At 41.1% G+C, this 18,602-nt stretch overlaps 2 protein-coding genes across 2 annotated transcripts; one reads left to right on the top strand and one right to left on the bottom strand.

The window, feature by feature from the left end:
* Positions 1-61: 61 nt before the first annotated feature.
* Positions 62-8,603, top strand: nom1 (nucleolar protein with MIF4G domain 1). Its single transcript, XM_041961497.1, has 11 exons — positions 62-1,221; positions 1,312-1,424; positions 2,506-2,701; positions 3,351-3,674; positions 3,801-3,911; positions 4,242-4,412; positions 5,027-5,148; positions 5,296-5,428; positions 6,949-7,080; positions 7,199-7,308; positions 7,991-8,603. Exons 1-11 carry the CDS (start codon positions 298-300, stop codon positions 8,166-8,168), a joined length of 2,514 nt encoding a protein of 837 aa, XP_041817431.1. The 5' UTR covers positions 62-297; the 3' UTR covers positions 8,169-8,603.
* A 2,444-nt stretch (positions 8,604-11,047) lies between these two features.
* Positions 11,048-13,170, bottom strand: mnx1 (motor neuron and pancreas homeobox 1). The gene is made up of 3 exons (XM_041961855.1): positions 12,672-13,170; positions 11,704-11,864; positions 11,048-11,335 (listed from the first exon to the last, which is right to left on the bottom strand). The coding sequence occupies exons 1-3, from the start codon at positions 13,168-13,170 to the stop codon at positions 11,048-11,050; spliced, it is 948 nt and encodes a 315-aa protein (XP_041817789.1).
* Between the last annotated feature and the right edge of the window lie 5,432 nt (positions 13,171-18,602).

Genomic DNA, 18,602 nt, shown 5'->3' with positions numbered 1-18,602 from the left:
CCAAAATAAAGTACGTCATCACCATGCGACAGCTCCTCAGTGTGCCCTGGAAGGGAATGGTCACGTGCTCATGGGTCATATCAACAATATTGTCCTCATGGAGAAACGTGCAAGTTTCAGGTATTTATCTGTTTAAAATGGACGAGAGTTTTCATCATATCCTTCACGTCTGTCGGTTGTTTTAAATAACGTTCGCGTTAGCTTTTTAGCTAAACTCAGGATTTTGAAAGAAGGGTAGCCAGATGAAGATAGCGTTCTCCAGCTCATAGTGAAATATCTGAAGTTTAATGTGTAGAGATGAAGGGGAAATGGAAGCAGAAGAGCAAAAAGAACAAGGGAAATGCAGTGTTGCAGAAGTACATGGTGGCAGTGGATGAGTTTATTAAAAGCAAAAGTGGCACTGAAGAAGTGGAAAACGACCATGGCTTGAGGGTTGTAAAAAAGAAAAGCAGAAAGGAGCTGCGCAAAGAAAAGCGAAAAATGAAAAAAGCCAAAATGAAGAGTCATTATGAGGGTAAAAAGACCCTCAGTTTACCCCTCGACAATGGTGAAAATTCAGGAACAGCAGCTGATAAACAACAGCAGCAGAAAAGGAAGAAGAAAATGGAGAAAGCAAAGAAAGATGCAAAAGCACTTTTAAGCAAGTCTGGTAGTGCTCCTTCAGAGGAGTCAGATAACCCTAAAACATCCTCATCGTCCAAGAAAGGCAAGAAAATCAGTAAGCTTCAGGAATCCAGAAAAATGGCACTTCTGGAGGCAAATCAAGACGAAGACAGAGAGATAAAGAAATTAGAGAGGCGCCTGGGATTAAACAAGAGAAAAAACAAGAAAAGTCTCCCTCAGTCCTTTGTGGCTGATGGACTTGATTACATCCTTGGCATGCTTGACTCCGGCTCGTCGGCTGCGGCGATGTATGATGATGATGATGATGTGGACATGGCCAAGGAGAACTTTGAAAAGCTTGATGAGAACGACTCTGAGCTGTCAGATGAGGACGAAAACCCTGGAGATGAGATGGCGAGTGAAGGCAGTGATGAAGATATGGATTCGTTAGATTCTGAAAATGAGGATGATGATGATGAAATGGTTGATGATGAGGAGGAAGCAGAGGAGGAAATTGGTGATGAGCAGGATGAGAGTGATGCAGCTGGCTCAGACGATGAAAATGAAGAGGAAGCAGAGGAAGGAGCAGACACGCCTGACACAAAGACGTCAGAAACTGTGAGTTCGCAAATATTTGTGTGTTGTTGTCACACTATTGACGTCTCACATCCTGTATAATGGATCTAATTGCAATCTTCCAATGTCCAGGTCAGCTCTGCAGCGGGGAAGTACGTGCCGCCTCACCTGCGTGGCGCTGGAGACGATAAACGTAAAGCGGAGCTCGAAAAGCTGAAGAGGAATGTGAAAGGCCTGGTAAACAGGTAAGGTTCTGACCACACACAGGAAAAACACATTCTCCCTCTTACAAACCAGAAGTTGTACTCATAAGCAATAAAACACAGCCTTGCCAAATTGAATACACTCAGGCTTTTTGCTGCTTCAGCCTCACCTGGTCACGTATGCCTAGTAGCTTATGATGGCTGATGTTAACTAATATTAGCAAACATTTGATTGATATTGCTTTAAAAACTAGTCTAAAATTGCCATCTTATGAATTTCATTCACAGTTAGACCATGTTTGCCGCTTGAGCTTTGCTTTAACAATCATATGAAAGCATTTTTTGTACCATTACCTTGATTTCATGTCTGTGTTTATTATAGTAGATCTGTACGTTTTGCAGTGTGTGCCAGAGAAAATGCATTTTGCCTGAGTCAATATCAAGATCTGACCACTGTTTTTGTCTGCTAAGTGTAAGAAGTTTTCTGCTGATGCATCATGCACTTTGGGACATAATATACCATCGAAAAATCCCACCCAATAAGAGATTGTTTCCAAGTTTCAGGGTGTCCTGTCAGTCTACCTTCATCTTAAAGATAACTAATACTAGCTGAGAGCGAGAAGCTCAGCTGGGTCCTACAGTTGTCTTGAAATGCGGCATGTTGGTAGATCTCTAATCAGGACCTTCATATACAGATTATACAGATATATTATTTTAATCATAGCGTTGTATTAATCGTTTAGTCTGTAATATGTCAGAAATCAAGAGAAAAAGCCAAGATGACATTTTAAAACTGCTGGTTTTGTCCAAACAGTCCAAACAATTTTTATTTTCCAATGATGTAAGACAGATAAATGAAGTAGGTCCTCACTTTTGAGGAGCTGGAACCAGTGAATGTTTGTAATTTTGCTTGCTTGCTTAAACAGTTAATCGATAATCAAAATAGTTTGCAATTAATTTTCTGTCGCTCGGCTAATCAAGTAATTGGCCAGTTATTCGATGCTGAGGAGATGTGAGGATTTTCAGGAGAACTGCCCTTCAAATATGATGGGTTTGTAGAAAATGGTAGATATTTTCTCCACTGTTGTTTTAAAAGTGATCAGTCATCTGTTTTCTTCTTCAGGCTGAGTGAGCCCAACATGGCGTCCATCAGCGGTCAGCTGGAGGAGCTGTACATGAGCTGCAGCAGGAAGGACATGAATGACACCCTGACGGAGGTGCTGCTGGCAGCCTGCGTCACCCCAGCCCTGATGCCGGACAGACTGCTGATGGAGCACGTCCTGCTCGTCAGCATCCTCCATCACGCCGTCGGGTTGGAGGTAAATACACCCCCTTTATTCTCAGCTTTGGAATTACAAACCTGTGATAGATGCAAACAAGCCAAAGTGTAAGTGAAGCAAAATGGCTCTCAGCTGAACAGCTTTTACTTTCTGGAAGCATTTCCATTTTCCTTCAGTTCACTGCCTCCTCCACTGATCAGAGTCGAGTAGCTTGTGGTTTTTCCAGCCTGCGTGTGAGACATAGTAACCATTCACCCGAGAACTGACATCAGATCTTGGATTATTCATTGGAGGCTTTTTTTTCAAAAGGATTAGCTGCATTAGCACATCACCACTGTAAGCTAATGCTCTTTTAATGAATTGGAAAGTGATATCTAACACCTCGGTTTCCTTTGCTTAAGGTGTAATAGGATTGTTATCTCTCAGTTGTATTGACTCTTCATCCTGTGAATGACCTAAGACAGGCTCATTAGTAGAATTAGCCGCAGTCAACAGTTGGAAAATTTGTGCCTAATTTCGCTGCTGAAATCTGGGGATGCAGCAGCAATCCTGGAGCTTCCATTAGATTAAACATTGACTTTTATATTTTTGTCTGTTATGGAGTTTTACAACGCAGCAGACAGTCATTATTTATATTCTGATAACACCAATCACAAGCCTGGAATATTCTCTTTTGATCATTTCCCAGGTGGGAGCCCATTTTCTGGAGACAGTTGTGCGAAAGTTCGACGAGGTGTACAAGAACCCCACGGAGGGCAAGGAGTGCGACAACCTGGTCGCCATTGTTGGTCACCTCTACAACTTCCAGGTGGTGCATTCCGTCCTCATCTTCGACATCCTGAAACTTTTCATTGGAGCCTTTACAGAGAAGGATGTCGAGCTGGTTTTGTTTGTGCTGAGGAATGTCGGCTTTGGCCTGAGGAAGGACGACGCTATGGCTCTTAAGGAGCTCATCTCTGAGGGCCAGCGCAAGGCCAGCGACATGGGGTCAAAGTTCAAGGATCAGACCAGGGTACAGCAAGACATCCGTAATGGCATAAAATGCTCTGGTGTTGGCTATAGCAGTGAAATTGTTTTTTTTAATTACCGGTATGTATCAGTTTTGGACACAAGCATAAGTTTATATTGTTGTTTTCAGGTGCGTTTCATGCTAGAAACCATGCTGGCTTTGAAGAACAATGACATGCGGAAGATCCCAGGCTACGATCCTGAGCCCGTGGAGAGACTGAGGAAGTTGCAGAGGACACTGGTGGGTGATTTTCACAACATGACCATATTTTTGTTGAAATGTCCTTATTTCCCTAAATTTGTGAAAATGAAGAAAATAAAGGCTCTCATTTTTTTCATCACCCAGAACATGAACATTGTTTTTTTTGTCAAGATTTTATTTCCATTGTAGCGCCCACTTGTACCACCAGGTGGCGCCAGAGCACCACCTTCACACACCCAGAGTGTTCCTGATGCTTTCATGAGCATCAGTGTGACTGTTCTAACAGTTGTCCACTTCAGGATTGCTAATTTGGAGTCCTTGTTTAAGATCTTACTATTGGTGTTAATTCTGGGTCAATGTGGTTCTCAGATCCACCGGAGCGCTGCTGGCAGTGACGTGAAACTGAGGGTCTCTCTGGACAACCTCCTGGCAGCAGAGCAAGTGGGCCGTTGGTGGATCGTTGGCTCCTCGTGGAGTGGAGCGCCCATGATCCGCGAACAAGGGAGGACGACCTCCAAACCGAGTGCTGCTGAAGGACAGGTAGTGCATGTGCACAGGAGGCATCCCAACGCTGTTGTTTTGATGTAAAAGGATGAAGCTTTGCTGCAGGAGGGAAGACAGAAACTGACCTGGTCATGTCTCATTGTGCAGCTGTCGTAGTATTTATAGTACGTGCAGGACTGTGTTTAATCTATTCGATTTCCGATTTATTAATTAGATTAAAAAACTACTTAATAGTAAATATTTTACCACTTAGTATCAATCATCCATCATCTGACTTAGCATTTGTTTGTGCAGTATTGGCAGGCTACATTATATTTTAGTCCTTTAAAGGGAGGTTGCCATTATTGGTCAATACAAATTCCCATTTACAGCCAGATTTTGCCAAATTTAATCGGTTTTATTCACACATTTGTTAAGTTCTTATACTGTTTCTTATGTTTAGACAACATTTAACATCTGGGAAGTTTGTCTTGTTTTTTTTTTTTAATGGAAAAAGCTTTACAGAAAAACGTTTTCATATTTCTAGGTATTGAAAAAATGTTGTTTTATTATTGTTTCATTATAATTCACTAATGTTGCCATTTTTATGAGTGTCCTCGGCCCTAGCAGCATTTCCCACTTAACTGTTGTCATTGTTTTATTTGTTTCAGTTTAGTGCCAAAGTCCTGGAGCTGGCCAGGAAACAGAGGATGAACACTGAGGTCAGAAGAAACATCTTCTGTGTGATTATGACCAGCGAGGATTACCTGGATGCGTTCGAGAAACTGCTCAGGTTTGTCCTCGGGCACCTCTGCAGTGTGTCTCTGTTGACCAGAGGGAGAAAGAAGGAAATGTGAAGTGCGTCATTTCAGCTGTGTTTTGCAAAGCAATGCAGCCACAAGGTTGATGTCTTCATGTGTTTTATTTGCTGTGTGTGAAGGATGGGCCTGAAGGACAAGCAGGAGAGGGAGATTGTTCACGTTCTGATGGACTGCTGTCTGCAGGAGAAAACCTTCAACGCATATTACGCCGTACTGGGAGAGAAATTCTGCTGCCAAGATCGCCGCTTCCAGGTAAAACCTATAGCTTGATACAGAGACACACAGCTACAATCTGATTAGTCTGTGCAACAGTCTTTTTCCTGGACAGTTGTTTGTAGCAGTAAATAGTCAAAAAAAAAGTGTGTGCTGAAAAAGCAGAGAATTTTAAAATATTGGCTCTATAAACCAGTCTGATTTAAAATCCATCTTATCACTTCTTCCTAACTAATTTGCAGGATGCATATAAATGTTGTAACTATGGAAATATTTTGTACTTTAATTATGCGTCAATATTTTCTTGATTAATTAATTATTGAGTTTGGATCATTCCACAGGTAAACAGGTTGGTTGGTAACAGGTGATAGTATCATGATTGGGTATGAAAGGAGCATCCTGGAAAGGCTCAGTCGCTCACAAGCGAGGATGGAGCTAGGTTCACTACTTTGTGAACACATGATTGGATAAAGCTGAAATGCTGAAAGGTACATGCAGGTTTTGGAGCAACGTATGCTGTCATCCAGACGTCGTCTTTTTCAGGGACATCCCTGCTCATTCCAGCAAGACGATGCCAAGCCACATTCTGCATGTGTTACAATAGCATGGCTTCATAGTAAAAGATTGCAGGTACCAGACTGGCCTCCCTGCAGTCCTGACCTGTCTCTATAAAGCACAAAATACGACAAATTCTTATTGAGTGTTGTTCAAAGAAAAGGTGACGTAACACAGTGGTGGACATGCCCGTCCCAACTTTTTTTGGAACGCCTTGCAGGCATCAAATTCAGATTCAGTATGTTTTTACAACAAACAAAGTTTAGCAGTTTGAACATTAAATATCTAGTCTTTGTACTGTATTCAACTGAATAAAGGTTGAAAAAGATTTGCAATCATTGCATTCTGTTTTTTACGTTTTACAGTGCTCAAAACGTAACTAGTGCTCAGATCAAGTAATTATCATAATCACATTAAGGAAAGTAAATCTCAAATTTCTTGTATGGATGTTGCACATTCAATAAATTATAGTGGTACCATTTAAAGACAGTACGTGCTGCTCATGGTTTAAATTGAAAATGGGTCATATGGACTCTAAAGGTTGGGTGGAAATTATACTTAACGCCAGTGAAGAAATGAAAGGGGCCAGTTTACATTTGTACATTTCATCTTGAGAAAATCAGAGGAGTGTCCTGCTGGATGTGTGTGACCACCCAGTCTCTTAAACTGTGTGTGACCTGGCCGGTGGTTCACCTCTGCAGTGTGGGAGCCACTCGCACCTCTCACCTCTGAAATTATTTGACTCAAACTGTGACTCCAAACAATGGGGGTGGGACCACACTTCCTACTCGGCTGCCATGTAGGCCACAGGTCCATATCAGAAACTGATGAACCATTGTCCTCATCAAAGAGCTCCAACCAGAGCTGGTGAGAATGTTTGCTTTTCACATGTAAACTGGATCTGGATGAGGGGATTACCTGTGCAGAGAAGCCGGTTTGTAGTTTTACTGTTTTTGGGAGTGCGTCTGTACAGTCTTTCAATTTGATGTCCTGTATTCTCCAAGATGACTTTCCAGTTCAGCCTATGGGACAAATTCAAGGAGCTGTCCAACCTTCCCAACAGCACCTTCAACAACCTGGTCCAGCTGGTTACCCGCCTCCTTCAGAGGAAGTGCCTCTCGCTCTCCATACTCAAAGTAAGTGACAGTAGTGTGTTGAAGCTTTCACTTTGTTACGTTTATATATCTGATGTTAGAAATCGAATCGAATCTTAAAACATATTCATTACCGTCACCTGTGTGTTTTTCTGTGTAGGTAATAGAGTTTGGGGAGCTAGATAAGCCCACGGTGCGCTTCTTGCGTCAGGTGCTGACTAAACTGCTAAAAGAAGCTGAGCCCGAGGACCTCGCCAGCATATTTGGAAGGTGAGCGCTCCTAGAGGTTCAGAGATTCAAGCATGTAAATGTAAATGCAACCTAAGACACACTGGAAAAAAAAAAGTGTGCAGTCATGCTCTGCAGCTCTGTGAGGCTGTACATAGGCACAGTAACGATCTGAGCTTAATGCTAACATCAGCATGCTAACATGCTCGCAAAGACTATTCTAACATGATGTCCAGCAGGTATAATGTTTACTGTGTTGGTCGTCTTATTTTAGTGTGTTAGCATGCCAACATTTACTAATTAGCGATAAACACAGCTAACCAAGTAAAGCTGAGGCTGATGGGAATGTCAGATTTGTCGGTATTTGTCATAAAGCAAGGTATTGTAAAAATGGAAATTTTGACCTGATGATGACGCTAGATGAAAAGTCACAGGATGATCAGAATCAGTAGGAGTCATCCCCTGGGAACCATGAATGCATGAACAAAGTTTCATGGCAATCCATTTATTGGTTGTAGAGATATTTCAGTTTGGACCAATATAGAGGAGAGACAAGAATTGCCAACCATGGAGCCACACTGCTAGCATGGCTAAAAAAGCCTATTGTAACATTTCAGCAATGTTCGCCTCTACTAGCCAACATCCTTTAAAACCGCTCTTCTTTACTGCCTCGCACCGCCTGAACGTCTGAAATCAATGTCCCTCATTGTTTCCCATCTGCCAGGATTTCAGGAATTCCCAAGCTAGGAATGCTGCGGGAGGGCTTGAAGCTTTTCATCAGCCACTTCCTGCTGAAGAATGCCCAGTCACAGGGACCAGCTGAGCAAGCAGCGCTGCTGTCAGAGCGCGCCCAGGTCGCCACCAAAGCCATGGAGGCCAAAGAGGCCAAGCTGAAACTGTAAAACACACACACCAGAAACCCAACAGACGCATGTAAGAAAACTGTGGGAGAGAAGAAGGCTTGTTCGTGAGAATTGTCTCCGAATACAAAGAACCCAAACCTGCAGCTTTCTGCAAAGAATAAATATGTTTTTGATAATAAATTAATGATTTTGCTTTGGGGAGTCATTGTACATAATTTTTACCATAAGGACTTTTAAAACTGGGAGGTACTGAATCCTTTAGTAACACACCAGTCTTAGTGCTGTGAATATTATTTTAATGCAGTGTGTGTTGGTTGAGCCTTATTTTTCTGCAATAAATGACAACAGGTTTTGCTTATGACAATTTGATAGTTGGATATTTTATATATTTCAAATACATTGTCCATGCTTGTTCATTTGTTCATCAAAATATGTTCATACAGTCTATTCATAAAAACCTCAATAAATCTGATATTTTTGCCTAAAGCTTTCACTCCTTTCGCAGAGAGGAAGAAACCATTTTCTTGCAGCAGCTCTCGTTTCCTTTTCTTCGCCATCATGTTTTTTTTCTGAGACCGCCCTCATGGCGGCAGTCTACAGCAAGAGTTAATATTGTTGAGTTCAGACACCTGGGGCCATTCTTCTGGGCTTTACTGAGTCTATTTACACTCTTACACCAAATAAAGCACATTATAATAAAGTCTTTCTCAGCCTTAAACACAGCTGATTAGTGAATATTTGTATGTTGTTCCTTTTCTGTTGATATTTCCAGTAAACGAGAGCAGTGAGAGCAGAGAGGGACGCTGGTGTCGTTCATCCAGTGTTTGCACGCCCTGATGAAATGACCCCGGGGCCTCCGGTCTAGCCTATTCTGTTTGCTCGCTGACACCAGTATCTGCCCGCGTGGTTAGCATAGCAGAGTCATTCTGTTACATTTGATACTTGCTCTTATTAATTAGCTCCATCGGCGCGGCCTGTATCAATCTGAGGCCGGAGGCGGGCCGAGGTCAGGAACGGGCCACCAAGGTCAACCAGAGGAAATGTCCATCACTCGTCCACAATCCACCTCACCGCCAGAGTTGTTTTTACTACATTTACCATTTAAGATGCTTGTTTTGATGGACATCCCTCCGTTGCCACATGGGTGAATACACTTAGGGCTTGAGCGGCTGTGTTTTTATGGGGAAATGATGGAGACAACTGGGAAAAAACTGCAGAATTTGTCAGTTGAAAGGTGGAGATAGTGGAATCAATAGGCTCACTGTGCAGTCCATACACAGGCCATTGTCTGCAGCCGTGAGCCGGAGAGTTGCCATCGGCTTTACCTGGTGTACTCTGGTTGGGCTTGACCCTCAGCTGAACTTTGATTTAGTCTGCTAAAGCTAAAGCAAACAGCTGAAGATAACCACCAGATCCCTCGGTAATCCTGTTACAAATGGCACATAATCAGTCAACCCCTGCTATAGTTTAACGCTGATGACTGCAGGAACAATGACAGCTGAGTGTGGAGTGTGTTTTCTGTGAAGTAGCTGATGCAGAGTGGAAAGCCATGTACACAGGAGTTATTAAACTGTCCCACAGCTCCGTCACAGTGGTAGATGTTGCACATTTTAATTTAAAAAAAATGACTAAGTTAAAGATGAGGCTGAAAGGTGGTCATGCTGGATGTCACACCCTAACTAAATGTTTTGTGCAGGTAGGAAAATTAGGTTCATGGGATGTTTTGTTTGCATTTGAGGAAGTCCACTCTTATTTTGCACAATTTGCACATGCGTAATGTTTATAATTCCACGTTGTTTTTTCCTTAAAATCAACTAGAGTTGTTCATTTTTACGTTCCAATCCTCACATGAAGAGCTGAGAGTCTATGCATGCGCTTGTGTTTGACCACAGAAAGTAATAATTTTTAGGAATATTGTTTAAGTCCATTTAAAAAAAAAAAACTAAAAGCATTTCATGAGTTTTTCTGTCGGCTAGATGAGTTTAAAATGATTCAGCCTTGAGAAAGGAGCCCGAGCGGCCCAAGTTGTCGCTCAACAAGCCGTTTAAAGGGTTTATTAATGCGAGCCCATTGCTAGTGTGGTGTGAAATGTTTCCTCCGTCTGACTGCCTACTCGCTGTTTGCTCTCACTGCACGTTTGCACACATCCGACAGCGCTATTAACAGTAATTCCCATGACCCGACCTGTCAGAGCAAGGGGAAAAACACAAGCCTCCGTCCGCATCCGAGCTCAGACACCGCGGATGGATCGTAAATCAAGGGGCTAGTTTGTTGTTGTTTTTTTAAACAAAATCACAAGACTTGCGCCCAAAAATGCCAACTGACTTTTATATAAAAACATTTTATTTCACATTGTTTGCACCAAGAGAGACGCTAAACAATAATTTAGCATGCACTGGTATGGACATTTTATAAATACAGTGTAGAAAAATAAACATAACATTTTTTTTCCAGTGTGATATGAGTCACTACGGAAGTATAACACCACAAAGAACAAAACAAGGCCTAAAACAAGAGAAATGACTGCGGACTATTCACTGTGACTGTGAGCTGTAGGATGTTGATTATTGCTGCCAAACTAACCATCACAGCAGGGAGAGATCGCAAAGACCTGAGCCAGTTTACAGCGTTTGCATATAAACCATGCAATATGTCACAGTTTACCTTTAGCTGAGCGCTGAATGATGCTCCTATTGTATCTGTGTTATAAAACATAAATCCCCTGCTTTATTGCTCGATGGTGACACCGAGATCATCTACTCTTGACCCATTTTAAATTCTTTTCATGACAAAAAATGCTCATTAATTCCATGGAGGTGATTTAGAGGTTGGATTACATGCAACCGCATTTTTCTATAGCGAAAATCCCCCCCACAGTCATTAGAAATGCACATCGCCACCTTCGCCCTTCTTCAGCTTCAAGGCTGCGGGCTTGTGTCACTGATGTGATTCCTCTCGTCGTCTGAGGAGCAGTCCGACGAGTTGTACAGGAAATTATCGCCCTCGTCGTCGTCACTGTCCCTAAAGTCTCTTATTCTGCCGTTTTTGGAGTCTGTCTTGCTGTTATAGTCCGACTGTTCGAGTCCGTCAGATTTCTCCTGGCCGCTCTTGCTTCCTTTCTGCTTCTCGGCCTCCTGGGCGGCCTGCTCTTTGGCCTTCTTACTTCTCTTCCACTTCATGCGTCTGTTCTGGAACCAGATTTTAACCTGAATAGAGGAAAATGAGTTAGCTTCATTTGTTTAAACGTGTAAAGCAGGAGACTACCTGTGCGTAACTGTGCGTAAAGATTGCGTAAAGGTTACCACTTCACCTGACATTGACCTCTGCGGCGTTACAATTAATCTACACTGAAAACATGTCTAAAATGTGATTTAATTGACTAAATATTTCTTTAAACAGAATATCAACGGGGTGAATGGATGGATTTTTAATTGGAGTTAAAGGAAAACTACTTCTGGACAACATCTAAACCAGTCATTTTCAGAAAGCTAAAAAAACCCAAACTTGCTAATCATTTTTGAAAACACCGTTGAAGCCTTTAAACAAGAGACGTAAATGCTTTGAGGCAAATTACCTGAGTTTCTGTCAGCATGAGGGACGTAGCCACTTCAAAGCGCTTCGGTCGTGACAGGTACTTATTCAGTTTGAACTGATGCTCCAGCTCCAGCAGCTGCTGACTTGTGAATGCAGTTCTTGGTCTTCTGCACTTGCCAAGCAAGTTGGACTGCGCCTGAGCTGCAAGAATGAATACACACAAATTCCATGCATATTAGAAATACAAACTTTAAAATAGCAATTATTAACAGCAATTATTGATTTTCTGTTTTCAATAATTGCGGGTATTAATTACCCCTAAATTAAGAGATTACTCTCCAAAACCAAGAGCCTATGACTGACAATAAAATAAACTTTAATATGAGGGAAACTTAAGAAGCCAGCCTCAAAATCAGTCCAAACTGGACTGCTCTCTGTTGTTCTGGAGCAATAAACTATAATTTTCTACATCATGGTGCTGCCTTGCTCAAGGTCGTCCACATATGAATATTTCCATAGAGAAGCTATTTCGCCACTCCGTTTTGAGCAAATCTGTTAAAACGAGCAGAGACAAAAAGGCAGTATCTGGTGAGCAAATAGCATGTCGACTGTGGGTTTCACACTCCTCTGCGACTTTCCCACTGTCCATTATCTGTCCATTTTAGTTCCTCTTAGAAAAAACATCACTCTGTGACAGCCTCTTCATTCAGACCATCATAATGTCACTTTATTCTCACTTTATTGAGTAAAATAAGGATTTCATGCCTTTTCCACAGTAACACAAGCTGTTTTGAAGCAGCATCACGCAGGCCTGCTTATTTTAGAGATATTTATTAATATTTAGTAGCAACATTGGCAGGCGTAAAGCTCATGACTTCTTGGGCACAATCAAACATTTTAAAATCAGCCTGGGGTCGCCATTCATAACCAAAAGGCTACAAAGTATCTGTTTTTTATTCTGGCGTCAAAAGGGCAGAAACAAATGCCAGAAATTTAGCAGCTACTTACAGTTAAAGTCAGACATTTTGGGCAGCATCATCCCGGCTGTGGAGACCCGGAGCCAGTGGTCCAGCTGGAAGGTGCTGGCTGACAGTTTGATGGGATCGCTGGTGTGGTGGTGATGGGAGCCGTGTGGGTAGGAGTAGGACAGGGCAGGGTGTTGTCCTGTGAGGGCGGCTGCGGAGTAGGTGTACATGGGATGGCCGTAGAGAGCCTGTGCGGGGATCCCTGCGGTGCTCTGCGGATGTAATCCAACCATGCTGTGCGGACTGTTGAGGAAACCCGGTTTGGGGATCAAGCCGCAGGTGGAAATCCTCGGCGGAGACGGCGTCTCGGTGCGCAAAGACTCGGCGCTAGTGGTCAGCTCCGGGGCTGCAACGCTTCCAGACGACGGGATGGAGGAGGAGGAGGAGGACAGGGAAGTCACAAGCGCGAGCGGAGAGGTCTGCACCTTGGGTGTATCGACTGCTAAAAGCGCGTCAATGCGAAAGTTTTTGGATTTCTCCATTGGGCCCCCGGTGCGCGTCCTTGTCGCCTCTGCTGCCGTAAACGAAGGAGAAGTCGGTGCCGTTTTTCCCACCTCTCAAAAGTTATGATGTGGTCCGGAGTGTGAGAGAGGAGCTCCGTGTCACACTTAATCCCCGTCAGATGGAGGCGATTGGTGCAGCCGCCTAGTAGGGGGCTGTCCCAGCGTCACAGACCCAACACCGCCTCTCCCCTCTAATCACTGTGAGGCACCGCGTTGGCTGCGTTATTGCTTTCATAAAATATTACTATTATAAGTAAATGACGCACACGTTTGAAATAAAACCGAAGTTTTTGGACCAGTTATAACTGGGTGTTATTTTTGTGCTTGTATAATTCATTAAGAGTGGGTTTATGGAGCAAACGTTTGACTAAAGCAGGGATTTATTCGTTTTATGATTATGGGAGTAAATGTGCTGCTCCTGCTGTATATTTTTTGGGGACTGGCTTTCTGTGTACATCAGCAGTTTGACCAAGGTCACCGGAGCACGTGTAGTAACGTTTTATTAATCTGCAGCCACCAACTCTCTACGCGCACGTGCACATTTAATGAATAAATTCAATGTAACAATCTTTATTTTTCTTTACATGAAAAACATGACTTGAGATAATTTCCCTTAATGATCGATACTGTAAATTTAGAATTTCCTTGAATTAAAACAGCTGGGATAATCTGTGGTGGACCTGAATGCCTCATGGATCACCTGAGGTGAGGAGATGGTTCAATAAACAAAACATAGTATGAAAAACAGATAGGAAATATTAAATGACAGCACAGACCAAACCCTGCTGGATGAGTGTTTATCCATCAGTGTAAAACTTTCACTCCTAACATGTCAGGTGATGTGAAAGGTTATCCGGCTCATTTTACTGAATTTTGAGAGTAAATAAATATATATTCCGTTTTTTAAAAAAGAGAAGCAATCATGCGCAAAAGTGAACATCTTGAGCCGAATCACCCTGTGAGGCCAACTGGGAAATTCATGTAAGAGCCCTCCTTCTGTCGCTCTCCAAACCTGAAGGTGACAGACGCGCTCTGGCCTGCTGTAATGGAGCTGTACGACCAAATTGATTAGGTTAGACGCTCAATGCTACTAACGTGGTGTTATCAGCAAACCGAGTTTTGCTTTGAGACTTTTTCTTATGGCGTTTCGTACATTAAAACCCGACTTTTCTCTAAAAATCCTTCAGCCTCTGCCTTTGTAATACTGAAAATATTGTGGTGTTTTTCTTATTAAATCAAAAATATCACAAGGGGAATGCAACTGGGTTTTTGTACTTCCTAGAAGAGCTGAGTGGCTCACAAACTAAGTGCAATTCAGGCCCAATCTGTGCGCAAGGAGCAGCAAACAATTTGTAATTGAAAGCCCGAAAGTGTGATGAGGACATATGTGGCTAATAGGCCCGTGGCTCCGGGTGACTTCGGTCTAATAAGCCACTTAAAGTTAATGGAAGAGGAGGTCAGAATGAGAATTATTGACACCCAGTTGCCCTTAACCTGTCTACCAATAAAGCTGATTAGTTTTTGTCAATTCATCAGCTAACCGCGCTCCTGGGACGTTTATTTGCTCGGGGGAAATCAACAAGTCACCGGGTAGTTTTCAAGTAAAGGATCGCCATTTAATTGTGGACCTTGATGATCATGACCAATTACAGAATGATAACGGGGAGATTGATGGTGGTGGGGTGCGGGCCTGCGTGGAAACGTGGACAGAAAAAAAAGAAGAGAGAGGAGAGAGTCAACTCACTAAAATGCTTTTGCCAACTTATTTTTGTGGGAAAATGGTGAAAATGCGCACAATGGCACATTATAATCCATATTGACTACTAGATGCAGAGGTCTCCAATTCCTTCACTTAAATATAAGATAAAATTGTCCTAAATGTTCCTAAAATTTGCTCTTTTTTACACAAATGTGTTTCTCTTCTTTTTTATTTGACATTTGCTCTCAATTACGATGATAAAACATTATAATGTCAAATTTAGACACACCGAGAGTCATGAAAGAGGAAGAGGCAGCTATTTAAAAATTATTATCTTATTGTGGAGGGCTGGGTAAACATCTTAACCTCTGGACGCGTAGCAGAAACGAGGCTCCGGACCGGAAGTCTTGTTTTGGACTTCTCTCATCAATTAAACATTTTATCAGCCGTCTGCGTGATTATTCTAACAGCCGCAGTTCTGATCGCCGCACGGCCGAGCTGCGCCTAGTCCCCACCGAGGGTTTAATTTCATTAAGGGGCCCACATGAATATTTCTATTAAAGCAGCGGTGAAATATGGAGCCATTTAGTATTGGCCTTCACCGATCACTCAGATTTATCGCTCCTTTTCATCACATCTAGGGGAGAGAAAATTAATAAGGCACCGCGGATGGAACCAAAGCCTAAAACCTTGGGCTTTCCTGAAAGCTGTTAATTTGCTCTGTAATTACTTTCACAATTAACTAAAATACAAATCAAAGTGACAAATCGGGATAGTTTATATATTAATTACCTTTGGTAAATGTGTTCATTATAAAAAGGCAATTTAAAGGGACCTGCACTGTCTCTTTTAATGCAATAAATACGTTCGGTTAAATTGGCACAAATGGCCGCTTCACTGAAATATGTGGAACTGCTTTTTAAAACATTTGTGGCTCATAATCATTTTTTTTTTCTGTCTGATTTTTCAGCTGCAGATCCAATGAGCTGCCTTCTTTGTGTCAGAAACAAAAATCACATCAGTATTAATATCAGTGTGAGATAATTACAGCGGGATTTATTTCTGTGCATCTCAAAGTCTTTGTGAAATTCGATATTGCTGGTGATTTTGTCTCAGACGTGATATCAATACACTTTGGATGGGGAGAATACCTGCGTCGCTTCAACATGTTAAGTCCTCAGTGTTATATATGGGCCCAATCACATCTTATTGATCAAACCATTTGCCTGTGTCTCTTACTCATGCTTTTAAAGCTTTTATTCGTTCAGCCAATAAAAAGCCCGATGATATCCGTCATCAGTTTGTTGACAAAAAGTGTGCACTAATAATAATAATAATAACAATAATATATGTATCCCATAAATACTTATATGTGGCTGCAAAATCAGAATCAGTATTAAATATGTGAAGCAAATTACTTTGAGTATATGGCCTTTAATTCACATGGAAATGAGCCAAAAGCTACTCCAAAAAAAACAAACAAACCACAAGTTAGTAAGTAAATAAATAAACATCTGTAATAATTTTGGACTCTCCTGCTGTTTATATACTATTTTAGCAATAATCTCACTTTTTAAGTTACTATGAACTTGACAGACATTATCATTAGGGCTTATTCTTGAATCTATAGAATTCACCAAAGTGGGAAAAGTCAGCACTGTGTTAAACTTGTACACTCAGTGCATTTAAACTTTAAAAATGAGCGCACAGCTACTCAGTGCTACTGTTCTCAACAGAAAACACAATTTCATTATGTTGCGTTTGATGGAGGGGCACAAAAGAAGTGAAGCTTATGATTTTCGTTTTTGTTGACTTTGACTTTGACACATCTATTTGTTTGGTGGTGTTGGTCAGTATTGTTTTGAAAAATATTTTTAATATTCAATCTTTCCCATCTCAATACGTGAGAAAATAATATGCCTTCTTGTGGGATAATTGTATTAGATTCCATTTTATTATACATGTTAACCAAATAGTTTGTATATGTGTAAAATCTAATGAATGCATTAAGCAAGTCTTCTCTGTAGACAGCTGGAATTAGATATTTGAAGACTGACTGCTCGTGAGGTCAGGCAGGTGCAAACAACAATACCAATTGAAACAGAAATACTTCTGTTGATAATGCTTATTACATATAATGTCTCATCATCTTTATAGCTTAACATGTTAAATGTTTGTGTAAAACTTTTCAGAACTAACATACATGCTTTAAAATCAAGATAGATAAAATAAAAAAAACAAATGAGTCAAAGACAGGCATGTAAAAGATAAACAAAATACAGTAATAAAGTACCATCATACCAGGATGCCTCCATATTATGACAGAAAACTGTTAATTTCCATATGCACAAAATGTAACATAGCAAAAAATAGGAAGAAATATATTAAGCTGGTGAGGAAATAGGAATATAAAAATAAGATTTGCGAATTAAAAAGGCCTGATAGTAATAATAGTGACTCAGCCATCCAGTGTCGCTCAGGCAGATCTTTTCACAATCTTTAATCCGAGACCTCCAGCTGTGTGCTCATAAGAGATCAAAAGTTCAGAAAGATAACAAGCTAAAATTACCTCTAAAATGAAAATACAGCTAGTGAAGAGAAGGTTTCACCGGGGAGATACAGTCCGAGTGCTCTACAGTTTAGCCTTTGTTCCAGTTGACACGGCAAAACTGTGTGTGATCAGCTTAATAATGCCGAGAATTGTCATTCCCCGGAGGTGGACTGTAGCTGGTCCAAGGACTGAGCCTTGAGGTACACCACAGGCAATTACAGACTTTGAAGAGATGAACACATCCACACATGAGGAATTTTCTATTAGTCAAATAAAATATAGCCTGTCCAGTGCATGGCAAGAACACCAAAATATGAACCACATAACACATAACTAATTTAAGATAAGATAAGATAAGATAAGAAGATAAGGATTAATGCTATTGCACAGTAGTAAATATGTATATGCCACAGTAGAATGCCATTATGTACTGATAGGAAGGATACTCAATGAGAGTGGGAGAAAAGGTAATACGTGTATGATAAATCACACATCAGTGCAAAAAAAAAAAAAAAAAAAAACAAGAATATGGAAACCAGTGCTACATTAAGCAAGACGTTTAGTTTTTGCCTTTGATTGGCAAGTCATTGTTGTTTGGGCTGCAATTGACTTGTTTTTAGTTATCTGCATTTAGAAAAGTAAATAAGTACTAATATGAAGAAGATGTCCCCATGGTCACCTAAAGCAAATAATTATTACTGCTATCCCAGATAAACAGTTTGGATGAACATTGAAATGTGGTTACTCAAAACTCTCGTCCTGTTATTTGAATTCAATTTTCTCCACACATCAAGGGAATGTAAGTATATTGAGATTTTTCAGAGCGCTTTAATATTGCCTTGGCTGTGTTGACTATAGTTTAATGGTAAGTCATTTAATAATACATTTAAGTATTTAATTTATGGCTGTTTCCAAGGTCAAGAAGGACGGTTTTGCCTCAATCATCCAACATGGATGAGAAGTCCTTGAATTTACACAAATCTGTGACAGCTGAATGACAGTATGTCTGACAGCTTGAAAACAACTACAAAACGGACCTAGTGCAGAGATTGTTTTATCAACTATACATGTGATTACATTTGCCTATAACCTATAACCTTTCAGTTTAAATGAAATGCATACAAGCTAGTTTTGAGCAGCAAAAGTGCATTATGTATTGTT

Source organism: Chelmon rostratus, chromosome 20, assembly GCF_017976325.1.
Source record: "Chelmon rostratus isolate fCheRos1 chromosome 20, fCheRos1.pri, whole genome shotgun sequence".
In the NCBI taxonomy this organism is placed as follows: Eukaryota; Metazoa; Chordata; class Actinopteri; order Chaetodontiformes; family Chaetodontidae; genus Chelmon; species Chelmon rostratus.
This window is presented reverse-complemented; position numbering and strand designations above follow the sequence as displayed.